General features: G+C 37.7%; 1 protein-coding gene across 1 annotated transcript in view; it reads left to right on the top strand.

Annotated features, from left to right (window-relative positions):
* Positions 1–22223, top strand: part of DCDC2 (doublecortin domain containing 2) — a 51464-nt gene extending 29241 nt beyond the window's left edge. Inside the window, exons 10-12 of the mRNA XM_041475430.1 lie at positions 9502–9602; positions 20518–20856; positions 22116–22223. Of these exons, the coding sequence (XP_041331364.1) occupies positions 9502–9602; positions 20518–20856; positions 22116–22223 (548 nt within the window). The remainder of the gene's footprint in view (positions 1–9501; positions 9603–20517; positions 20857–22115) is intronic.
* Positions 22224–26256: the final 4033 nt, after the last annotated feature.

The following is a 26256-nucleotide window of genomic DNA, read 5'->3' as shown; positions in this document are numbered from 1 at the left end:
GTACCTCTTCATACACTGGAGACCTGCATTAACATCCAGTCCACTTGAAAGGGCAGAATACAGGCTGTTCAAGCTTCTCCTAATGTGTGTGCTTTTAGTGCTCTGAAAGTTTCCCTGTCAGCAGAGAATCTCCCTTGCTCTGGGTGAGATTACTAGTGGGGCTGCTGAGGAAAGCACCTTAAAAGCTGGTCATCAGATTGGTTTATTCTCTCAGCTGACAGTGAAATTAGAAATCTAGTTTAGACCAGGTGCTGAAGTATTGGATATATGAAGCAGGTATGTAATTGCTGTCTTGCTGCCTTGAATGATGACATTTTCAGGTTCATTTTAGAGTGAGGAGTCTTATTCTGAAATGGAGATTTACTCTTCATGGAAAACTAGAAGCCATCTCCGGGAACACAGTGATAATGGTGACTCCCAAGTACTGTTTTGATCAGTACAACTCCGCTGTCTATTCTGAAGGCTCATTGCAATTCCTAAATTGGCTTTGCAGTTTTATTCCAAAACAGTCCTTCAAACTCAAAGGCTTTGGATTGAGTAAGGGATGCATTTGTCACTATCTTAGGAATTTTATTTAATCTTTATTATAATTTTATTTTTTCCTGATGGACATTGAAAAAGGCTTTTGGCATTTTAGCTGGCTGCATTTGGCTGTCACTGGGAAGTGATTAATTAATTTTAATCTTAAACCAATAAACTGCACAGTGATTTTACACATGCATATTTTGGGGTGTATGGAAATAGACAAAAAGAAAATGTTCATAGTAGTGAATGTGTCCTGTATTCTTTGCTGTCCTTTCCCCTGCCAATTTAGCATTGCATGGAATCTTCTCTTGAGTGCTAGACTGTTTGAAAGTGATCGTTTCTTGGGTCTTAACATCTGAAGAATTATGGACACAGTGTATTTAAGTCTTAACCTAATCTTCCAACTGATTTTAGCTGGGTGAGCTGTGTATTTACTTTGAATTTATTTTTTTTTATACACTGAGAGTTTCACCAGCATGCCATTTATATTACAACCGATCTATGTCATAATCCTCTTAAATCAAGATGATTAAAGAATTTCTTGGAGTTGAAAGCTCTTTGTACAAGACTTACATTCACCACTTCTCAGGGCAAATCGAGTAGATTGTGAGCTGATGCTTTGGTGTTTGTAACCTATAAAGCACACAATCAATGTTATGATCAGGCTTCCACTGCACTAATAGAAGCCTTAATAACGTTGAATATATTGTATGCAACACTAATTGCAATTAGAAATGCGAGGTTTAGAGCTTAGATTAGTGCATCTGGTTCAGCAGAATTTGGGTTTATGAAAGTGACACCAAAGGTATATTTAATTATCAGCAGCTTGTTTTGAGGTTTAAAAAGGAAAAAAAAAAAAGACAGCAAACCACCAAAAAACCCCTAACCTATTAATTTTTTGGTTTGTGCCACATCCTGTAAAGAGTATGTGTAGGAAATTGACTGAGAAAGTAGCAAATTCAGAAGTGTCACAGAAAATTCTTGGAGGGGAGAACCCTCATTTAAAGCCTGTTCCATTCAAATACAGTAGTTTAATTGTGATCACATGGCTTGCAAAGTAACTCCCTACATAAACGATAAAAGAAGTTCTAGAGTTAATAGACTGTGGAGTTAGAATTTTTTCTGGGATTTGGAGAAGTCATAGAGTGGAGATGGGTTGAGCCACTCCACAGTTTTTCAGATCTATTTTTGAGTATTATGAAGTCTTAGAATTTAGTTGTCATCTCAATTTCCTGGGTTTGTTACTGGCTAAAAAAAAAAAAAAGGAAGAAAAAGGCCAACCCTTATTTATAAGGAAAGCTGCACAGAACCCCAAGTATTGCTGTCCTGCTCTGAATTGGTTTCAGTAAAATTATGAACTTGCCAAAGAGTACAAACCTGGGCTGCTGAATATCCACTCTGCATGGTGAGCTGAAACTGTTGTCTATGTTTTCCTGCTGACAACTTTTAAGATTAGAAACCTATCTGCCATTAAAACACAGATCACATCACTCTGGTATTGTCAAAGCGGATGAAATGACTGCTGAAGAAAGAGAGAGCTTCTCGTTTGCAGAGATTTCACAAGACCTGCTGGCTTACTCCTTGCATAGTAGGAGACAAATCTGTAGCAAGAAATGAGAACCCTTTTTGCTGTAGGTGTGTATTGTTACAGTGCTGGATCATGGTAGCCAAAGTGTTCTAATGCCAGTGTGGAACTAAGATGATGATAAACCTTGCAGCCACTTTATTCCAAGTTTCTTTGGGTTTGCTTTTAGGGAAGTGAATACTTCACAAAATGTTAAATAGGAAAATACATACTTATCAGCAGGAAATCATGCTGCTTAATTCCTAGCAGGAGGGTGTAAAAGTTTGGAATTATGGGACCAGGGCAACATTTCAGGGCTTTTGCATTTGTTTAGTGACAGTTTAGCCCCTGGCACACAACTGTACTCAAAAGAAGACCAAGTTATGGAACAGGCCCAGAATTAAAAAAAAATGTGGCTGAATGAGAATTGCTTTCTCAAGTTAAAAATGCAAATGGCCTTCCTTAATGATCTATAATTTAAATCAATTAATAAATTGAATGCTTAGAAACATGGAGAGTTAGTGGGATGAAGGGCCAAAACAGGGAGAGGGAAGAAAAAACCCTTGCATTATGACACTCAGTCCTTTATTTTTGTAGCTGTTGATGTATAAAGATGAACAAGCTAATCCAGCTTTTCCTTTGCTCCAGCATTACCATATTTCCTATCAGTAAGGGAGAGTGCTGCATACAAGGGCAACCTCTAGAAGCACCTTTTGCAGTTTCTGTTGAGGTAATCAGATGCCAGCATTCTCTAATAGCATCAAATTATATTACAGATTTAAAATTTTCAAAAGAAAAGAAGCAATTGCTTAAAAACTTGAGGCTGCAATAGTATCAAGGGAAGAAAAATATGTACTTTTTAATATTCTCAACAGTTTCATATGTATATTGCTAGCAGGTTCTTTTCAATTCCATTGCATTTTGATGACAGGATTCACAGGCATGAACATACACGCAAAACTATCATGAAGGCAGTGGCTCTTTGCTGGAAATGGGCCTTGTTCAACAGTGATACTTTTAAATTAAATAAACCCCAAAACACACACAAAATGAGAAAATAAAATTATGTTGTATGCAGACATAAACAGATGTCCTCCTTTTTCCTCACAGCAAACTATTCAATTTTATGAGCCACTTTTTTATTTTTTACATCTTGTTTTTAATTTTAGTTACTGCTTTTATGATGCAGCGTCTTTGTAAGTCACATTAATTTTTTTTATAGTCACATTAACTTCCTTCCTTACCTATAGGACTTGCACATAGTAAATGCCTCAGATTTCCACAAAATATTCAGAACAGATTATTATTACAATGACTTTAAAAATTTCTACTACTAAACTTCAATCAGTTTAAAATTTGAAATGCATTAATATCTCTATAATTTTGTAAATTTTGCTGCAATAAATATTTCACATTTAATGATGTTTAGGAAAGGAGCTTAAATAAAAGCCATTTATTCCTGTGCTTAACTGTTTTAAAAGTACAGATTTCTTATGAGTTAGTTTAATATATAACTTAATTGGTATTTAATAAAGTCATATAACCTTGTTTATCAAAGAGTAGAAAAAGAATTCCAGCTGAAATACTGAATGACATCAAACAGAAATTTATTTCCATTTCAGCCAGGACTTGCTTGGTTGTACATGCACCACTTTGTGGTTTCTTTCTCTACATGCTGAACTGAATGCACAATACACTGAACACTTGTGTTGAGACAGCTACTAAAATGTGACCAGTGAAATGTTGCTAGTCAAAATCTTTTGGGCATTTATAAATTTGCTCTTGCTGGTAACTTACCTGTTCTGTACCTGTCAGGAGATTAGGAAGTAAAAAAGATCTAGGTAATAGCTAGAAAATTCTCCTGAATGTGCAGCAGAATCCCTTTCACACAAATGAATTCCCCAGGGCTGCAAAGCCAGCAAGAGCTGGCATGGATAAGGCCCAGGACAGAGTAGGTAACTCAAAATGGAGATCTTTCACTTTTAAGAGTCATTGTGCAAGTCATTAGGAAGTCTTAAAATTTCTTAAATTGAATTGGTTTTATTTGTCCATTTGCAACAAAGTCAGAGCTGAAAAGCTCTGCAGGAATACAGTACCACCTTCCATCTTTGGTGAAAGCAGCTGAATACTGAGACTGTACTTTGATATAGACCTTGGCCAAGTACAAAATCAGAAAACTCACCCCCTGTTTACCAGTCATTATCCTTTCCAAGGTTCTCATCCAAGCCTGACCACAGTGCCATTCTCTCACCCATAGCCTCTGGACCTGATTACCAAAGACTAGGTGTAGTGGTAACATCCTGCTCCTGTAATTTCACTGCCTTTTTCAGCTGGAATTTCTCTTGTTCTTACTATTTGTATGGCATCCTTGCTCCTAGCTGTAGAGGTTGGCCATAAAGTAGGTGCCAGTGTTTCAACACCTAAGTAATTTGAATTTACTTGGGGCAGGTTGAGTAGGTCCACGGCTTTTTTGAGGCAGTAGTTAGTTACCTTTCTTTGGCAGGGCTGTTACCAGGCTCCAAATGTTCCCTTTCCTGGTAACCCTGATAAGACTTCAAGGAATTCAGAGCTCTAAGCCATCTGGATTCTCCTGAGATTTCATTACTCTTTCTCTCTGTGGGATTGTGGAGCTGGAGAAGAGGTGGGAAGAGAGCACAATTCTTGAAGATACTCCAGCGGAAAGTACTTATGGTTGCAGTTTTCATTCAGCGCAAAACCAAAAAATCCTGTAAGAGCTCTTTCCACTCTCCAGAGTGTTAATAAGTATAGTTTGATGAAGAAATAAATATGAACAAAAAATCAGTAAAATTGCTTTCCTGAAAACAAGGAGAATTTTTTCATTGCTGGTTTGGTTTTTTTATTTTTTTTTTTTTTTTTGGCTGCACTTTTGTGTGTGTGATAACATCAGAACATAGACATTCAGTTGCTGGTAGGTAGTAGTCCAACAGCATTCCTCTTTGCAGGCTTTCCTGAAGGAAGATTCTTTTAGGAAGCTTAAATTGGCTTGGATACCTGCTGACTTGGCTTTTCCCCCCCTCTCATTGCTGCCCTTTTTCTCACCACTATTTCCTCATCTTTCTATTTGCTCTTATACAGTTCCTCATTCCACATATTTTTTCTAACATCACTGTGCCTTCATCATCTCCCTCAGTGTCTCTATCCTCCAGCCTCTGCATATTCTCTCTCTCCACCTGGCTGCTCCTTTTGAATTATCTGTTCTTTGCCCTTTTGCAGGTTCTTTTTCCCCCTTTTTACCTAAATTGCTGAACATGACCCTGCTTTAAGATAATCAGAAATAACAGAAGATGTTTAGGTTACCCTCTCTCTGTTGAGAGTATAAGAAATAGTGCTGATTTTTGGCTCAAGGTAGTCTGTTGTCATGCAGTGACTGGCAAAACTTGAAAAACTCCGGTATCTTATTTTTGTCTGGACACCATGGGAAAATATCCTCACAGAAGATCACAAAACTTTCATTAATATTTTGCTTGGCTTCTTGACAGAAGCTGCACGTGCTGTGGCATTGAGAACTGAGAACCTAACTGAAATAAATCCTCTGTTTATACTTACCAGCAATGCTGTGGGGAGATATACCTTCCTTTCTTATCCCCTTTCAGAGCTCTTCTGCCCCAGTGTTGCCATCGCCCTGTCTGTGGTCAGTTCTCAGGTAGTTTGAGGCACAAGAAAATCAGAGCTGACTCATTAAAGAGGAGCATGTTTAATCTACAATTTTGTATGAACTGTTTGGAGTAGTCATGAATGTCCCATTTAATGGAAGTGCTGGAATTTTTCTTTTCAGCAGGGTACACCACATATTTCTGCTTCAATAGAGATTGCAATAGAAGCCCATAACAATACAGGATGAAGACTTGCAAAAATGTTTCTTCATGTAATTTATGGCATTTTCTAAAATGCTTTCTTGTTTTTTTCTCCCTTAGAGACATGTGAAGAAACTGACTAATCATTCAGACACAGAGATGTGAAATATTGCATCAATAAGATTTTTTCATGCTTTTTTTTCCTAAACCAAAAAGCATTATCTATAAAATATGAGGCAAAGTTACCCAACTGAAAACATTTCCTTGGAAGTAACTCAGACCACCAATAATTGTGATGAATGTGGCCTGCAAACTCCTCTTGACAAGATCTTGACACAGAATTAAACAAACAAGAAATGTGTTGGCTTTTTACTCAGCTTCCATCCTTCAGATATTTGTAACTTCACATGCAGAAAATGTAAATACTTTTGGCTGTAGAGTAGCAATGCTAACAATGTTAACATTTTAAGCTATTTTCATAATGCTCCATTTATTCAAATTAATTTTATGTAAATTATTTTGCAATTTTTGTATTTCTTTTCACTTTTTGTAACAAAAGACAACAGTGTGTGTCCTAATGTAAGACTAATTGCATTCCTTGCCATTTCCTTTGGAATTTTTTGTTCAAGTATTACAACTTCCCCATTTTTCAGTTAGTGTCATTTTTTTCTTCATCTGTTTTGGCACATTTCAGACCTAAGTGTGTTAATTGCTTCCCCGACTGCACACGTATTTTGGACATCTGTGTTCCATTCTCTTACATTTGTGCAGAGGTAAATAATTAATTTCCCTTTTGTTGTAAATGTTCTATTTTCCTTAAATAATATTTTCAGTCTGTGGAAGAACTGGAGTGCTGTTTCTCTTGAGAATGCTTTCTGTGCAAGACAATGAACAGTGGTATCCCTGAGAGATGCTGCAGTGTTGTGCAGAGTTCTTTCCAACTAATATCTTTTCATTTATGACCAGGTTTCTGAGCAAACACCTGCTAGAAAGTGCTTGGAGAAAATTCCGTAGAGATTTCAGATTTTGCTTGTTGAAATCATGCTGTTACTACCTTTTTGGGCACTCTCTTTTAAATGAGAAATGTGATTCCTTTCTGAAACTTACAGTCTTCTTTCCTCTCTCCTGCTCCCTCCTGGTTCCATGAGTAAGTTTTTTCAGAATACTGTATGTCTGTCTCCTTGGGTTGTTCAGCATATCTCTGAGCCTGCTCTGATCTTCTAAGAACAGGTGCTTCAAAATTGAGAATCCTCAGCTCTTGAGTGGATTTGACCTCCAGGGCTAACACATGTTCATCTCCCTTGTACTCCTCCTTTTGCCCTGGCGTAAAAACCTGATGAAAATTGCCTTTGCACCAAAATCCTTTTTACCTCTAGAGGCCAGACAGTCCCCATTTTGGTTGAAAGACTTGGGGACCTTGAAGGCAAAGGTGTTATTAGAGAGCCTAAATGGAAGGATGGTGATATTAAATGCAGTTCTTTCAGACACTGAGTTGACTTTTTTTAGTTCAGTGAGCCAAGGAATCTAGGGCAAGGTTATTTTCTTGCATATTTAGGGGAAAGCCTTGAAATAGGAGAGTCTTCATGGTGGCTTTTAGGGAACACATTATGTTTTCCTCTCAGAATATGGTGGAAATCTATAACTCAAGTGCCTGTGGTGAGAGGCAATGATAATACCAGGTAAGAGAAACAGAACATTCTGTCTCTTAGAGAGCTCAGAAGAATGGGAAATGTGTAGTGCATTGATTATTTGAAAAAGTACAAGTAGCATCTGTTCAGATGCATTTTTTTGTTATCCTTAACCACTCCATGTTTTTATTGCTGATTTTGTCAAAAAACCCAAACAAGTCTTGTGTCAAAGGGGATTTGTAATGAGATATATACAGGTAGATTTTCCAAGATTTATCATACTGCCATCAAGTATTGAATGTCCTTAGTTGGTTTAAATGGAACAGCCATGCACATGCATTGTATTTAATAAATCCGAAGAAAAAAGGAAACTAAAAAAGAAAATTATTATTTTCATGTGAAGTACAAAAATGAGGTCTTGAAAAACATGTGTGAGTTATTTAGGATAAGAGTCCAAGCAATGATGCTAAGACCCCTCTGGTCTTTCCTACAGGGGTACTTTCAGAGGACATAGTAATATGGATCTTTTGGTAGGGTGGGGAGGTTCCAGCATGCCTGAGTAATCAAGCTGCTCTGTCCATCAGGAAATCTCTCTCCTAAGATGCACCCAGCAGTGCCACTTTGGAATTTCATTGTGTTGTGCCATAGAAACCCCCATTTCTGCCTCTTCATTTCAGACTGTGAGAACGGCCTTCATTTCTGGTCCTCTGGGCAGGGGCTGTCAGGCCACTGTCCAATGCCATCTGACACCTCCCCTCCAGTCAGCCATTTGCAGTGGTATGGTGCCTCAGAATTTGTTCCCGGGGCAAACTCTTCCCTTGGCTCTCATAGTGATGAAAAAGTAACTGGAAAACTACCAGAGTAGTCAGTGCTGACTTGTTATGTGGATGGACTCTGGATTTCTCTAGGTCTTGGGGTTTTATTAATTGTTTTCCCACCAAAGTGGTTCTGTGCTACACTAAAGATGTTCATTTAGCAGCACGCAGCAATGTAGACCAATTTGCATGGTCAGTTGATATTACCAAGTTCAGATCTTTTTATGAAGAACTAGAAGGCAGTCAGAAACAGCAGAAATACTTTTTGTCTTTCTTACTGTAGTTACATATTATGTTGGATATGGACACATCTTCATCTTTCCTAGATCAGTGGAGAGAGATGATTTTGAGTAACTTGTGCCTTTAGTTTCTGGGCTGTTTTTTGTTCAGGGGTAAATACAAAGGATTGTGCATCACTTGGAAGTTGTTTTCTGTATGTACCTATATTCACTTTCCTAATTAGCTGACACCATAAGACTTGTGCTGGAAACTTCAAAGACCCCTAGTTACTCCTTATACTAGGGAAAAGAAATTACTTAAGCTAAATGGTGTAAAATATCTGCAAAATATAACCTTTAATCCTTGTTTTCTAGGAGTATGTGCCTTTTAATGTGAATGTGAAGTTTCAGCCATAGCTCTACTTGCATGTTTCCAGAGTTGAGGAGTAGAACTAATCCAACTGTTTTAAACTTTTAACCCTGACCTGATTCAGCATGTTTGGTTTTGATTCAGAGGCTGAAATTTTTGATAGATGTATGTTATAATGCTCATTACTAAAAGATACTATAATTGACTGTAGAAACAGAAGCATTATGTTGTTGTTGTAATGTACCTAGTTTGGATTCACTCTGGACCTTTGCCCAGAGTGAAGGAAATTCAAATCCAGGACTTTGTTCAGTTCCTTTCCCCTTTGCCTTTTCTCCCCTCTTCCCCAGGTGGTGTAGTATGTAAGTATTTGTTGTTAAAAGGAAAAACAAAAAACCAATTGTCAATAATGGGAGACTGAAGACTTCCTTGAAAGAACTGTATGGGGAATGATGGGTCAGCTCAGAAAGCTGTTCTCAGAAGCAAAATTGAATGTGCAGTTCAGTAGTTGAGCCACACTGTGTCACCATTGGATTTCACTTCCTTCCACTCTATATTTCACATTATAGGTGAAGATATTTACAAAGCCAGAGAAGAGGGGTCTGAAATGTGGGGGGCAGCTGAAGTGCAAGAAGATGAAGATACTCTTGTGGAAGTTCCACTGGACCAGGTAGTGATCAAGCTTTAAATAAATGGCTTAAATGGCTCTGTTTTTTTTTTTTGGTTTTTTTTTTTTTTTTTTTTTTTTTTTAATTACAGATTGTGTGTTGTTTCTCTGTCCTCAATTTCTTTCAAGTGTACAGCATAATTCTGTGGAGATGACTGTAAGCAATACTGCTTCTTTTATGGCAGCTTTATCAAATCTCCCTTTCTGTGTTAATATGTCAAATGTCAGTTACCTTTTCATCAGCTTCAGAACTGCTCTGAGAGTTCTTACAGAGCCTCAGAGAATCAGGATTCCCTACTGTTACATGCTACCAAATAGCTTCACCTGAATAGCAGTCTCTTTATACTGCAGTAGAGCAGTATTCCTCCAGTCCTGGACCACAACAGGTGCAGATTTATCCGATTTTTGTTCAAGCTGATAGCACTTTGTTCTGTTGGAGCAACATGGTGCTTCATTGGCCAATTTTTTAATCCTGAGATTTATGTGCAATAAATAGGTCTTGATAACTAAATATAGGATTATATCTCCCTTTTTGTACTTTGATTTGCACTCCTGTGGTCTGAAATAATACAAAGAATAGGTAAATTGAACCTAACAGTAACAGCAGTTGCTGTCCTTTCTCTTGCTTTCAGTATAGACTTCTGTATTTGTAGGAGAAACTGGAAGAAGTGTGGTAAGTATGGGGAGGAAAATATCCTTAATGAGGGTAGAGACTGGATTTGTGGGCTAAAAGGTAGGTGAAAAACCAGCTGGTTTGGTGAGATTTAAAAGGTCCCCTGGTTGAGATTTAACTGGCACCTATTTACAGATGGTGGTCTTCATGGTTTGATACTGGAACTGAGACATTCTAATATGTTCATGGGTCACCCAGATGATGGCAGGGGACACGGCCTTATTCAGGTCCAGCTGTCATTATCAGGTGAATGCAGAGCTGTCTGTTAGAGCAATCTTAACATCTTGAAGGAACAGGATGACTTGAGCCTCATAAAGTTCCACAGGAAAGAGAGGTACAAGGTTGGGCACCTATAGTGCAGTTAACTCTCAGTGTAGTCTTGAGACAGGTGGGCTAGAAAGGAGCTGCAGAAAGGCCATGCCGCTCCTGTGGTTGGCAAGTTGAGTTGGTGTGCTCCCTGTGTGGTTGAGGTGGACTGTGCAGGCTGGGCTACTAAAATCACAGCCAGCACATCAAGGTCACTGATTATCCTTCTTGACTTGTCTCTGAGGTTGCATCTAGAGTATTTGTCCAGCTTTGAGTCCTTCTCAGCAGAAGAGAGATACTTGGAAACAGGAGAAAGTTCAGCATAGGCACAAACTAGAAGGTTTACAGTCTAGAGCTTATGACACTATTTAATTGCTTACTAAATAGTGCTTATTGTCTAGTTGGCTGATTTTTTTCAATTTATTTGTATTGTGTAAAAGAATATTAGACATATATACCTTTAGCTTGTGTTCTACTTTTAAACACAATACCTGAGGGGAAATAGTTGTTGTACAAACTTATTAGCCACTTTGAAGACTGACACCATACCATCTAAAAAAAACCCCCAGATTTTATTTTAGGCTCCTGTTGCTAAGAAGGATCATTCTCATTATTTATTCACTTCACTGGGAAGGAATTTTACTTAGATATTTTATAGGCATTGTTCTTGAAGACACATGAATCAGGTGATAGAGGCAACAGTAACATGACTGTCTTGGTCTTGACAGAAGGAATGCTACAGCTGTGTCTTCTCACAGCACATACCTGCCCCAGCCTCAGAGTCTTATATGATGAACACCATTGGGCTCATCAGCCCTGTTAATTGTGGTTGTCCTGGTGAGGTGTAGTGATAATTAGGATGTGTTGTATTATATTGATAGCACTGACATTGGGGAAGAACATGCCGGCTGTTGTCTTAATCTTTGTTTCTTATGACATTTTGAAGCACATCCTACTCTGTTCTTGACAGTGTAATAATCAAATTCAGAAATTATTAGCCTGCTTATTGGCCTCTGGAAGTGTGTAAAGAATTCCTGTGGGTAGTGTAGAACATTTGGCTGTGTAAATTGGGTTGTCAGGCCTTAATTTTTAGGCTGACTGCAATTCATACAAAATCCAACCCTGGAGACAGCTGCCTTACTTCTCCACAGAGATCCTACACAGGCAGTAGCTCTGTGTGTCTCCCTAGTTTGCCTCTACCTGCGGGTGGTGACCATCCCTAGGGAGGGGAAAAACTCTCTACTACCACTTCTCTGTTTGCAGTGGAACTGTTCACACAGTTGCCACTGAGCATCAGATGTGTTGGCAAGCTTGCAATGCTAGGAACTTGCTGAATACCTCTAAGCTCCTGTACCAAGGTCCATTCATCATGTTCAGATGGAAATATTTTTCACTTGCTACCAACAACTTTTGCTATCTGGACAAGCAACTGCAGGCAGTTTTATTTGATGGGGAAAAAATATTAAAAAATCAGTCATGCACAGTATGAATAATCTGATTTTCATTTTTCCATAAAAGCCAAGCAAAGAACCAAAATTTATTGCAAAACAAGCCATGGTTTATATATAATGTTAAAATTTCATGTATAGTTTCCTTGGTAATCTCACAAGAAGCCATGTCCTTCTGAGTATCACTGAGTAGTTTTTATTCCCAGATAACTAAAGTCACTCTAACCTTAGAAGCATTTAGCATTTTGCATGTTCAGGTTCATATTAATGACCATTTAAAATTGTTTTAAATTCTGTGATGTAAAGCTTTTTAGCTTTTTCTTATCTGCACTGCAGTGTCTGTTATTGCTAGAAATATGGGAAAGGACAGCCAGCCAGGGCTTGACTATCTTGCATAAAGCATAAATATTTACATGCCAGCTTTCACTAGAAGGCTGACACTTCTGATAGGCTATCATTTCCATCAGCCACATAAATGAAGTGGTGAAGATAGAGCTTCATATTTTTTTCTTTTTATGCACCTTCTCTGTCTTGCTGTTTGAAATACATAGTTGAACAAATGCCAGATTAGCCATTAACTAAACCTAACGTTGTACTGGCTAGACTCTCGCTTATGTCCTGTTCTGTAAAATGCTGTCTGCCAGCTGAAAACACATTAAAAGAACAGGCTTTGCTTTAGTCCAGACTAGCTGACAGTTGTAATTGAACATCAAGGAAGAAAAAAAGAATATTTTGCCTTAAACCAAACCAGACCTTTTTGTTCTATATTCTTTACCAAGACTTCAGCTCCCAAATACAAAATGATTAGTTTCTTCTTTTGACATGCAGGCTTACTCCAAGTTGGTTGTTTGCATCGCTGTGTCAATATTCATGGGGACTGATGACAGACTATGCAACCAGTTGTGCAAATAGCAAGGGAACAAGGTGGTTCTTGACAGGAAGGCAGCAAAACAATAGTAGTTTTTTATTGGAGATAGTAATTAAGTGTGTTACTTTGAATTTGCTGCTAATAATGCAAATATATTCAAAGTAACTTTGAGAGAAAAATTTCTAACTTTTAAAGCTTTCAGAAAACCTACTCTTTTTCTTTCATTCTGTATAAGTTCTAAAATACAAAAGCAGCAGTTTCTAGTGATAATACTGAAATAACACTGCAAGTTTGCACTTGTTTATCCATTTCCATTTCTTCTCCCATGCTGAGCCCTTGGGAGGTGAAGTAAGCAGGAGAGTTATGAGATCTGAAGTTATCCAGTGCATGACCCCATAAGGAATTCAGGCGTGTTGTTGTGCCAGCCTGCTTTGCCATGGGGTATGTGATACTTGCTATTAAGATGTGATGTAGAAAGAGATTCCATTTGGGTGTTGGTTTTGGTTTGTTCTTTGGGTTATTTTCCCTCTCCAGATTCATCATCCCCATCTGCTTCTCTCTGTCTGTGTTTATTTGTAAAAATTAGTTGGTGATAAATTTATCTAACAGGCACTGGTTTGGAGTTTTTCTGTAGATGTTCACATTCTTGGTTCTTTCACTATCCATGTGCTTTCCACTTTTACAGACATGTCCACTGATTAATGCAGTGCACCACTCATTATTTCCCATTTCCTGGGCTGTGATGTGAGATTGTGTATCTCCCCTAGGTGAGCTGGAGCTGGAGTATATCATCAGTAGCAGAAAATTTGCACCTTTCATTTGCAGTTTTCATTATGGAGTACACATTTTGCTTTAGAGACCCAAGATTCACCTCAGTGAGCAGAATAAACTGTTTATCTTCCCCATTGCCGAAGGCAAAATGTTGAAGTTTATGTTAATTCAACATTACAACAGGCTGACTGCTTGAAGAGACATTCTTTGATTAAAAAGGCTACAACTTTTCTCGAGGAAACATTTTGCACTACATCAGTAAGGATTTCAAAATGGCATTTGGAAAGAATGCATGCATAACTTCTTATGCTCAGATTTCGCTACAAATGATGCAGCTGTAATTTAAGCCTTATGAATTTTGAGTGCTGACAATCTAGCAGATAATATTTTCCACTGTATGTTCTCCTTACATCTCCACTGATTTACACTTAATGTTGTTATTGTTTGTCTGTGTTAGATAGGGAAACTTACTCTGATTGGTTCTTTGCAGTTGAGAATGAGAAAGGAGATTTTTCCTTGGTTTCTGTGGTGCCTTGAGAAGGCTGACTTAGAACAGAGGCTAGACAGAGTTAAAGAATAAGGTATTTATTAAAAGGCCTTAATGGATACACCTTGGGCAGTACAATGGCACCTTCTCAAGGCATCATCTGCATTGGATGACTGTGATTTATGAAGTTGTAGTAGCAATGCCTGATCTCTAGAGGCCTGTGCGGCCAACAGCTGAAGAGCCTTCACTTCTTCTGAATGAAGCCTGGGAATGCAAATCTCTTGTAAGACCAGTTTTGATACCACTTTGAAAAAAGTTTCTTCTGTGTAACCCTGTTTTTAAAAATTTCAGAAATCCTAGAGCAGGCAGTTTCTCAAATTGCATAACTTACTTGCTATAACTTGAATTTTTGCAGTCTCAGTAGGACTTTTTGTAAAGTGCTTAACAATTTTCTCATTATCTACAGGTATGTTCAACAGATGATACTATATTATAAGAAGTGAAGTTTAGGCAAATTTTATTGAAAAATTTGCATGCAAATATTATGGGGAAAAATAAACTTAAGTGTCACTGAAGTAGATGGGAAAAAGTATTTTTGACTTAGGTACATATTAGAAAATATTTTTCTAATTTTATTATAAGATCATAAAATTTTTGAATGATTTGGGTTGAAAAGGACCTTAAAAATCATTTCATTTCAACCCCTCTACCACAGGCAGGGGCACCTTTGACTAGACCAGGTTGTTCAGAGCCTCATTATGCTGGTATGGAACACTTCCAAGGATGGGGCATCCACAGCTTCTCTGGGCAGCCTGTTCGTTTGTCACCACCCTCACAGTAAGGATTTTCTTCCTAATAGCCAGTACAGCCCTGCCCTCTGTCAGTTTGAAGTCGTTCCCCTTGGTCCTGTCACTACACACCCTGGTAAAAAGATCCTCTCCAGATTTCACGAAGGCCCCTTTCAGGACCTGGAAGGTGCTGTGAGGTCTCTCTTCACCCTTCTCTTCTCTAGACTGAACACCCCCAACTCTCTGAGCCTGTCTTCATAGAAGAGGTCTATATCCCTCTGAATGCTGGGGGCCCCAGAGGGCAGTGCTCAAAGTTGCTGGCTTCTCTATCGTGGCTGCATTATGATTAAGGAATGAAGTATGCTTCCAGTTACTAGACAATGAAACCGATTAAAGGAGTTTGAAAAGCTGGGGTTTTTTTCTACACCTCAAGTTCTTTAGCTTCCATTCATTCTAGTTGGACTTCTGGGTGCTGTGACATTATGAAAAATTAGACTCTGTGGATTCAGGTGCTGTATGTGTTGTAAAAAAGAAATAAATAATGGCACCCATCTCATGAAAAAGGAGGAGTTTAAATGTTGTGGGCATAAAGACTTTTTGCTTCAGGAACAACAGTGCATTTTGTGCAAATGTGGGAACTATGTGGGAAGTGTAAGACAGTTGAACCTTAACTATTCATTTGCTTGTTCTCAAGAGCCTGGGTTTTGTAAATGATGTGGAAGAGAAGAGTGCTGCTGTCACTTAGCAACACTTTCTGGTTCAGGAACAAAATGTTTCACTGTTGGAATCTATGCAGTGCTGCTACAAAACATTCCTGAGTAGGAGCAGGGGAGCTCTGTTCTGGAGAGCTTTGGTGCAATTGAAGTCAAGTGTTCCTGTTGCTGCATTTGTAAGATGTATTCATGCTGCTCTTCATGACCATTAAGATTTTTGTTGTCTACCTCATTGTTTGCCTGCTGTGAACATTAGCCAAATACACATTTCCAAACTACTTCAATAAAGCAAAATTATGTATTATAATAATGGTACAAAATAATTTCTGCCTTAAATGATTTGTGATACTGCACTTTTCAGTATCCGTCGTGTACAAACCTTCTGAGAGGTTTGCATTAGCATCCCTAGAGGAAAAGAAGCCAAATGCTTCAATGTCTGAAGATTTCCTGACTTACTGCTTTTGAGTGATGATGGCATTTGGTAATGTAGCTCTTAATGAAAGATGGCATGATGAGTGTAATTAGAATACGTCTTTCTTTTTTAAACACTCTGTTTTTGCTGAGATTAAAAATACTGTCAAGCAATCATACTTCTTGAATGCGAAATGAAATTGGCCCTCTTTCTCATCAACCTGTTAGTTAAGTCAGGAGGTTTCCAGAAGGCAAGCTGGGTCCGTGTTTCCAGCTAGAAGCTGAGAACTGCTTCAGTTTTTCTGCATGCCTTTGGTTGAATATGCATTTCAATGTGCATATACAAGTCTTTTGTCAGTGAGTCTTTTTATTGCTAGTCTGTGACAAGCAAAGAACTGTTCTCACATTCACACAGGTATGCTTTGAAAACTAGTTATTTTAAGTAATGTGCTTTCAAGTATGGAACTGCAAAAGGATCACCTTCCCTTAAAAGCTGAATCCAGCAACGCAAAAAGGAAGGTTACTTCCTATTTTCTTCCAGCCATTCAAAAGGCAAAATTACAAACCTTATTATGATTAGTTCTGGCTATAGGAGGAATTGGGATAATCTAGCACAGTGACTGGAAAAGCTCCCTGTTCTAGAACTCACTTGATTGTGAAAATTACCTTAAGGAATAGGAATGCTTCTCCAGTCCAATTTCTAGTTGTGCTGTTGTTTTTCGAGGTGCATATATGGGACTAAACTAATGCAGGAACATTTATTCTGTAGTTCATTACAGTATCCATGTTCAGTTACACTGGGCTACAACTGGCTGGTTGCTTCCAACATGAATTTTTGGTGTGCCTTTTGTTCTCTGTTACAATCCTTGATATCCTTATGATGTAACTGTGTTACATAGAGGTGATAGAGGCACTCAGACCTGGAGATATACCCAGAGCTGTTTCTCTGGATTTGAGATGCCCTGAGCTTTTATAGGAACCACAGATGTGAGGGACAACTTCCTGTGAGCCAACACAATGGCCGGAGGTTGAACTCGACTTCTGAGCAACAAGAAGAGCAGTAACACATCTGTCTTGGCTATCCATCCAATTCATTCCATACAGGAAGTTCTGACTGAGAATATTTTGATTATTTAAAAAGTGACTGATGAAAAGCTAAAATCTAAGATGGGAAATGTCACTGCTTCCGCATCAGTATACAAGGTCATTGCTGACTTGAGTCTGATAATTTCTGCAAGGATAGATAGGTCTTAGTCAGCACACCTGATTTGCTTTCTGTGTGCCCATTCTGCTTTATTCTGACTGAGGGAGCACAGTTTGTGGTAATTTTGGTGCATATATAATAGGCAATTTGTGCAGTCGTAGGTGGAGGTATGGCTGGACGGCATCAAATTCAATGAAAAGGTTCCCAGTGACTCCAGGGGACTTTAAATTACACCCTGACCCACCAAGTAGTTTAATGTAGGTTTTAGTTTACTACTTCAGGATCACTGCTATCACTGAAATTGTTCAAGAAGGTAAAGTTAAGCATGTATAGCACTTACAGGCTTTGCACTATTAAGATCTCTGGTTTTCTCCCTTTTTCTGTTTTCTTCCCTGCATGTATATATGCAGATAAACATTCTCCTTCCCTAGGTATGAAAAATCCAAAATTTTCTAAGTATACCTCTTTTTCAGTGAAGAAAGTGTACTTAAAATAAAGAATGCTAATTTATGCATAGTGAGTAGGTCAATAAGATCTCAGTAGAAAGTATCACACTTTTTATGTAAAGAGCAATGTACTATTTGGTGGATGATTTTGGCCTTCAGTTTCCTCCCTATAGTCCTGTCTTAGGTCTGCTGTGCAGTCTGAAATGCACAGTCAGTGGTCATATCCACATTTGAAAGGCTACCTTTGGCTCTGCAATGCAGTGGGAACCATACTATATCTCAGATTACCTTGTGAAAAGTCTTTTACTCTGAATCAATGTTGATTTTTAACTTGTTTGAAATGTCCAGTCTTATGTAGTGTAGCTTGAAAGGAGATTAAATGAAGAATGTGTTTTGCTTTCCAAATGAAAAGCTGAAAATGTGGCTTTTTATTTTTATGTGTAATAATAATGACATTGTAGTAATATGCTCAGCTATCTTGAAATTTTCAGTTGCTATAAAAATATTATACTTGCACTGGTGGGAATTGTTCTACTCATTTTGTGTTCTACTATTATTTTTCTTGCAATTTAGCTTGATTGGTCAAGTTAAATTTGTTGGAATTTGAATGTTATTTCATGCCAGTACTATTCTCTGTGAGCTTTCAGTGAGTTTCTGGGTACAGTTCAATAGTGCTGTGGTTATATTCTATGTTGCTCAGATTTAACTCTTCAAAAATTTGCATCCACACCTATTTTAGACAGATAAGGTCAAATGAGTCTAGCTAGCATAGCACTTTAGAAAGTCACTGTCCCTCAAATGTCCATTTTGCCTTCATTCCAAAGACTGCTTCCAGAGCAGTGAAACCAGTTAAAGCATTGGAATACATATGTTTACACCATGGCATAAAGCCTACACACTTTCTTCTGCAGTCCAGAATGAGCCACCATACTAAAGCCATGCAGGCAAAAGCATATATTCACTTCTGCTTGTACCCACTACCAAAAAGCTGAAAATTGTAATGTCTTGGATGACTACAACAGTTAACTGAGAAAGAATGTGTTCATTTAGTGTGTGTAATGTCATGGCAAGTAGGTGTCATTAAGTAACACCAAACTCATTTTTAGTTAGTGGTGTCTGGTGCATGTAATTTGTCCCACCCTCCCCTGTTTCTTGTTAGAATCCAGAGCTGCTAATTTCCTTAGCAGACTGAAAGAAAATTAGTAGATAATATGTCTAAGAGTAGCAGGTAACTTCTGAGAATTTATCGATCTACAGATTCTTTGCTGTCTTTATGTGCTGCAGGTTATGAAGGTTGAATCAAGTTTGCTTTGGATGGTGCCTTCTTTGAAGGCTTCTGTAAAGACTTGTCTTGTTAAAGTTTTATTTTAGTGGTAATAAGGCCAGTTTGATGTTACTAGATGAAAGTGAGTCAGAAAGGCTTGAATAAAAAACACATAGAAATGACTGTACTTCAAAAATCATGTATGGAGCCACTATTTACCTGGTTGTGTACCCATGTTCCTGGTAATTCCATATTCTGTGAATTATTTCAACACAAGAACTTATTCTTTTTGCTGCTGTGCCAATATGGCATTGTGCACTGGCATAATAAAGTCTTATGTTGCTACTTAGATATCAAAGGAAAATCAAGATGTTTCATCAAGAGGCTTCAATAAATTCTTGATCTTACTGTACTGGCTCTTAATACGTTGAAGGTGATGAGAGAATTCTTTTGAAATGTTATGACTAATGAGGAAAAGAAATTTTTAGAAGACAACTTACTTCTGTGTCGCAGATAGCTGCTTGCATAAAGGAGCTACTGAGGACAGTAAAATTCCAAACAATTTTGATTAGGAGATAATTTATTGCTCTCAGCTGGTTTGCTTTAGATTTAGAGTCTGATGAGGCTGGGTGGGAAGCAGATACCTTGTGGCTCCTGTGGGATTTTTTCACTTTATTTTCATTCATACCTCAGCACAAGTATGTAGGTAATCTTGGCAAGTGGGAGCATTGGGGGACTGAATAGTCAGGTGATTCTTCAAAGCTGAAACTGGAGGGCAAATGACAAAGACCAGACAATTTGTGCATCCATCTCCCAGGCTGTCATGAGATGATGCTGCCAGCAGTTTTATCCATAGTGAGTTTCCAATAACTCTTCTACAAGATAAGGCAAGATCTTGTTTCTTCTGGCTGCTGGTGCAATTCTGTGTAGGAAAAAAATTGCTGCCAAATGGCCAGCAAAACTTAACCAAGCCACCCCACACAGGGATCTTGGGGAAGGGGAATGATGTCCTAGAAGTGACCAGTGGTAGGTCTGCCTCATCTCTCTAACTACTTTTCTGTGTATTCAAAGAAGACAAGACCGATGGTCATGGCATGGCCTGGTCCATAGGTAAAACGCTTCTGGTGAACAGTTTGTAGGCTAGTAATACATGGTATTTTCTTGTGACAGGACTTTATAAACAAGTATGTACTAGATGCTAGAAAGTCAGAGAACCTGGAATAGATGGAACAGAGTAAGCTGTTGCTGTGTCAATTAAGTTTAGCTCATTCCAGTTGTTTTGAGTATGGTCAAATGGATTAAACTCTATGTAATAAATTTAAATCTCACCAACACATTTTGGAAATGAAGAATAAAAGGGCATTATGCAGTGTAAGTAAAGGAGCATAATTTTCTGTCCACGTAGACAAACCTCAAATTAGCATACTTATTCCTCAGTAATTGACGTAATTGTTAATTTGATGTCTGTCATGTTTCAGAATTGCATGCAGCATTCTGATTTAAAATACCTCATAATGCTGCTGCTTTTCCTTTCATCAGAGACCAGCAGAAACTGTCGATGAAGAAGAAAATGTAGAAGAGGAAGATGACAGGGGAGAGGAGGCATATAAAGGAGAATATCCAGAAGTGAATGGAGAGGAAAGTGGGGAAACTGTTAAAGAAAGAATTGAAGTGGAAAAAAATGAAAAGAAATTAAAGGCAAATTGTGAAGATGAAGCAGGAGAAATACAGAATGTTGACCAAGCAGAGGAAAAGGAACTTATCCATTTAAATGGCAAAAACAATGAAGGAAATGGTGAGGGAATGGAGCATTTGAGCTACCAAGGTGATCTTCAGCCTGAAGAAGAAATAAAAGAGGATTCTGGCAGTGAGAACCAGGTGAGTGTTTATTCTTTCAAACTGTTTTCTTATGGTATTGTTCCTCATTCATCTCAGCCTTATGGTTCTCATCTGGTCTCTAAGTAGTGAATTTCTGATAAAGTACTGAGACTATTTATGAGAACTTTGGTTTGTGGAAAAGTTGTTTTTCATCTGTACACATCAGTTACATCAGTAATTACATTATAGTAATGATGACTGAGAGAGCAGATGTTTCCCACTATTTGATGAACCTTCATCTCCTACTTTCCTTAGTATGCTGAATTTTGAAAAAAAAAAAGTAATGAAAAAAAATTCTTGCAGTTTCCAGAAAAGCAGAATCATGATATATTTCTACACTACTTTGTCTTCTAGGACAGAGTAGAAGGGTGTGTTCATGACACCAGTGCCTCATTATTTTGATGAATTGACTTCCACAAAAGTTGCATTTCATAAAGAGCTTTTGGCATTGTTTTGTGGAAGTTTCATCTCTTTTTCTTAGAAATTGAAAAATACAGTGGATATGTACAAGATCCTTCAAAGCATGGGGCTTTAGTCAGTTTAAAAGCAAATACCCTGTTAATTTAGGATACATGGTAACATGCTGTTGGCTTAGATGGAGGGATGCAACCCACATAAATAAGGAGAACTCCCCTGACTGTCAAATGAACTGACCAGCTCACAGAGTGTGGGAAACAAAGTGTTTTGTTTGATAGGGAGAATCCAGGTCTGGGAAGAGTGGGATTCATGAGTGTCAGAAGCAGAGCAAATTGCTGCACATTCCCTGCCTAACGAAAAAGAGTTTCTACCTCTGCTTCCTGTGACACTGGGAGTGGTTTCTTGCGCTTTGCAACTGGGCTTTCTTCTGTTCCTGTATGACACACAAGAATGTTTTTCAACTGAGACAGATGAGTAACATGACATTTTTTTGGGCTCTGAATTTATCCTGTGCTTCATATATTTGAAATTTTTTTTTGTTTTAGATAAGCTGAAGTTATTTATGGAAATGGAGAAAGTGAGTGAGCGTTCACTTTAAATGCGTATGGGGGTAACTGGATGCTTGATGAAAGAACTGTAGGGAGGAACCTCTAGTGTGAGTGCTTTCTCCTTTGGAAGATATATAAGTATAAAAAATTTTAACATGATCCCTCTTGGAAAACATTTTTTTCACATTAAGAATACCTTGTGGAAATTTTAATGTGAAGAGCATAATGCTGTATTGAAATGAAGTGAAATCTTTGGTACCTATGATGTTAACAGTGCCTGTCCTTTTTCCTGAGGTTGATCCTGGTCTTGAAAAAACATCCACAAACCCAAGGGTGACAATCACCAGCCCACAAGAAAGTGAAAAGAACGACCAGAGCAATGACTATGCAGCAGTTGCATAAAGAAGAAAAATGTCATGAGCAGAAAATGAAAAAGGATAACACTTTAAATATAAAGCATATTATTTTTTGTGATTGGTAAGGAAGGAAGGTTGAGTACTCACGTAATGAGTCGAGAGATGATGATGCTCTATGGACTGATGAAAAACAAGCATTTATATCTCCTAGAAGAATATAGAATTATTTTTACAGGGTGAGATTTTCTGATCGGATTTGAGGGGGGAAAATACAAGAGTACTTTATAGTAGTATTGGAAATAAATGAATTATTCTGTGGTATCAGATAGTTAGTAGCAATAGAACAACCACAAAAATTTCACTGTTCCAGGGAAAGGAAAAGAAACTCACCCAGATTCAATGTCAAAACTTCTTTGTCAATTTGTTCATGAAAAGAAAATATTTTTCACATTTTAAGTCGGACATGTGTAGTTTTTCCTCTAAAATTCCACATGATAAGTATAATTTCCAGGTATAACATTAGGATATAACTAGAATATGTTCCTCACCTAATAGATTTATGCTTGCAGAAAATGTTTTACTGTAATGAGGGACCAGTTCAATGTCACTAAATAGTTTATCTTCAGTGTATTAATTAGAATTATTAGCTTTTTTGCATGCATAAATAGCACTTATTTAGCACTATGAATACACGTGGACAGCTTGCAATACTGCAGCTTATTTCCATTTAAAACCAAAAATTTTTTTGATTGTCCTGCACTGATTCACTAATAGTGAATTATTGTCATCATGAACAAAAAAGAAAGGAAGAGTACATAGTATATTAGTTTAAAAATTTGAATTTGAATGGATTTGTAATTCAGTCTAAGAGAAGCTTAATTTATTAATGAAATTTAAAAAAAAACCACGTCTGGATTCAGACTGAAATTTCCATGGAACCATTGCTGTTGATGGAGCCATTTTAATATGTGAGACATCAGGATGAGCCCACCCAGCTTTCTGTAAAAGTCAGGAACAATTATTGCATTTATGAACCCTTTGCATAGCCTTAATGGTTGGAAGTGTGTCATCATCCTTTTGAGCAAGCTGTCTCCTGATAGGCTGTGGCTTAATATGCTTTAGTAAATAAGGCATTGATCCACAGTATTAGTTCTCTTAATGACACTGATTCCATTGCTCGTATCATTTCTCTGTTAGTAATGGGAATAATTTGTAGTTCATAGAAATACAGCCCTGAGCATAATTTTATTAATTATACAAAAGAAATAGTGGGTTTCCTTATCATTAATGCTAGTAAATTATTACTACAAGAAACTTAGTGTCATTTTTGTTGATTTCATGCCATTAATACAAGAATTACATTTATGAACAAATTGAACTCGAAGCACTGTTTAAGGAATGTGAAGAGCCACTTGTCATAACTGAAACTCAAACAAACATCTTCCCTTCTTCTACTAGTTATTAAGTATATTTTTCCAACGTAATAGAAATTTGTGGAGATCCTTCAGCATATTTCTGTACTTTGGCAGTGTAGGTATAAAAGACATGTTAAAAAATGTATGAACAGGGTTAGAACAGTTTGCCCTGTGGCATCTCTGAATTGTCTGTGAAACCTTCTTGAAACCTTCTGTCTGTGAAACCTGTAGCTTCTGTTGAGCTGTCTGACAAAGATCAAAGGGAATATTGCATTTGTGTTCTGTTCAAAATAAGCTCCTAATTTAGCCAAGCTCTTAAGCAAAGTATGCATGCTTCTCCTTTTTTTGTGATAGCAATCAAGCCTATGCTCAAATACATTTGATTTCTCTGGGATTTAAAAAGACATTTATAGTTAAGCAGAAGTAAAAACCAGCCAACTCTTCCCCCCCGGCCCCAACAACAACAACAACAACAACAAAAGCCTGAAACAGAATGGATAAAATAACTGTGGGTGATAGTGAGGTAAAATGACACAGGTGCCTTTATTGTTGGTTTCTATTTATAGCTTCTGAGCTGTCGTTTCTTTCCTTTTCCCAAAAGTTTGGTATTTTTCATGCTTAAAAGACTTACAGATATCAATAATTTAAAGGATTAAACTAAATTCTAGGGAAATGTAATGTTATAATTTTTCTTCACAGGAACATGAAATTCTTGTGTGTGTTACTCAGCTTTGAAAATGTTCCCCCCTCTGGTCTCTTGTAAGAAAGACAGGATATATTTCTTCAGAAAAGCAAATCAGACTGTTTGGAAATAGAGATATAACCATTTTATCATTCACCTTGCAACACTGACAACATGAATTTTGTATCAGGTTCTTTTTATTTAGGGAAACTAGCTTATGCCTAACAAATAATTCTAGTAGAAATTAAACTAGAATGATACAGGTGGTCTTGATAATAGTTTCTCTGTCATGATCTGCTGTGTGTGATGGCTTAACTCAGTTTTACCTGAGAAATACATTATTTTGTAAAGTTCATGTAATGTTATTTTATTAAGCTTATGTACAGCAATTCTGAGTGTTTTTTAAAGAATTGTTTTCTTGTTTTGCTTTTATTTTAAAAAACAATTTGCTATTAAAGAGAACTAGTACAGGTATTCCTGTGTTTTCTCTCATATCAAGGCCTGTTTGATGTTAAATCTGTCTTTGGGTTACTGACTTTATGAATTTGGTGATTTTGCAGCTGATAGGATTCTCCCATAACTAAAACTTAAACAAAAACAAAAGCAAAACAAAACCCTGATTTGGTAGTTTTCCTATTGCAACTGTGAAAGAAAATATGTTGACAGTTTAGCTGATACATATTTATAAATGCAAGACTATTGGTGCAGTTAAACTTGTTACCAAACTTCTACATGTCTCCCTGCAGGGATTCCTAATTTCAGCAAAGCATTAAAGCATAGGCTTAAATCCTATAAGACTGCAGTTTTCATTGAATTTTAACTAATGCTCTGGTGCCTTGACACGTCAGAGCCAAAGTTAGTTTGTGGAAAACAATGAGTGAAAACAAGGAAAATATAATCACTGCTCAGTTTCATCTAAAGTACAGTGAAATAAACCTGTGTGCAGAAGAATAAAAGAGTAAGTGTGAGTATTCTGATCACTTGAAAATACAGGGAAAGGATTGTTGCTGGGCTATTTTAATTGATTACCCCAAATGTACGTTAAAATAACCATTAGATAATAAATGTGAATACTAAATGAAGTATCTCCAGGAAGGGTGTGTTTACTAAGTACTTGCAATCAGAATGATTGAATGGGATGCACTCAAGGATGTTTTGTTCTGGGTGGCTGACAGCCTTCAGTCTGAGTTTTGATTTAAAGAAGTGCTGTGGACACGGCAATAGACAGTGGAGCCATCTGCTCTCTGTAGATTATTCAGTGTGTGCACGTTTGTATCCATCAACTTACAGATGTGTGTGAGTGCTGAAACTGCAGGCATTTGCTGTGTGCTCACACACACTGCACACATAACTCATGTGCATATTAACAGTTTAATCTTCTTATAACATTAGTGATCGGAAAATATCATTGGTTGTAGCTGAAGTTTGTACAAGATTATATAATATTATATATATCAAAACCTAGTAATAACCTCATAAAAAGGGTGATGTATTTTCTTACGTTTTGTGTACACTTCAGTGCTTTGCTGAACCAAGCTCAGAATTCTTGAAACACTGAGGTAAAAAGGAAATATTGGCCTGGGAGCTACTGGAATCTATGGGGGCCATAAGGAAGTGGACAAGAAAGTACAAGTCTAGAGTGCAACATGTGACACCAAAACTTTGAAAGGTCTTTAGTATTAACCTGGTGAGCAGCAAAGTCCCCCAGCATGGCTACATGGGGTTGTTAGATGACATTGCTTGGGACTGTCCTGCAAGAACCAGGCTGTGCTTAGAAAGCGACAGATGAGCCTCCATCTGGCATCTACAGCCTGATTGTGGCAAAGCTGGAACCCTCTGCCCTCCTGAGCTCTCTGCCCTTCAAGGCAGGTTTTTCCTCCCAGCACTGCCAGCATGGATTGGTGGTGTTTCTGGTGGCTCCCAACCCACTCCACTCCTTCAGAGACACTGCAGAACCTTTCCTCCCTCCCTCACCCCTCCTA

This window comes from Pyrgilauda ruficollis, unplaced genomic scaffold (genome assembly GCF_017590135.1).
Source record: "Pyrgilauda ruficollis isolate IOZ18807 unplaced genomic scaffold, ASM1759013v1 scaffold35, whole genome shotgun sequence".
Lineage (NCBI taxonomy): Eukaryota > Metazoa > Chordata > Aves > Passeriformes > Passeridae > Pyrgilauda > Pyrgilauda ruficollis.
The sequence above is the reverse complement of the archived record's forward strand: the minus strand, read 5'-3'. Positions and strand labels throughout refer to the sequence as shown.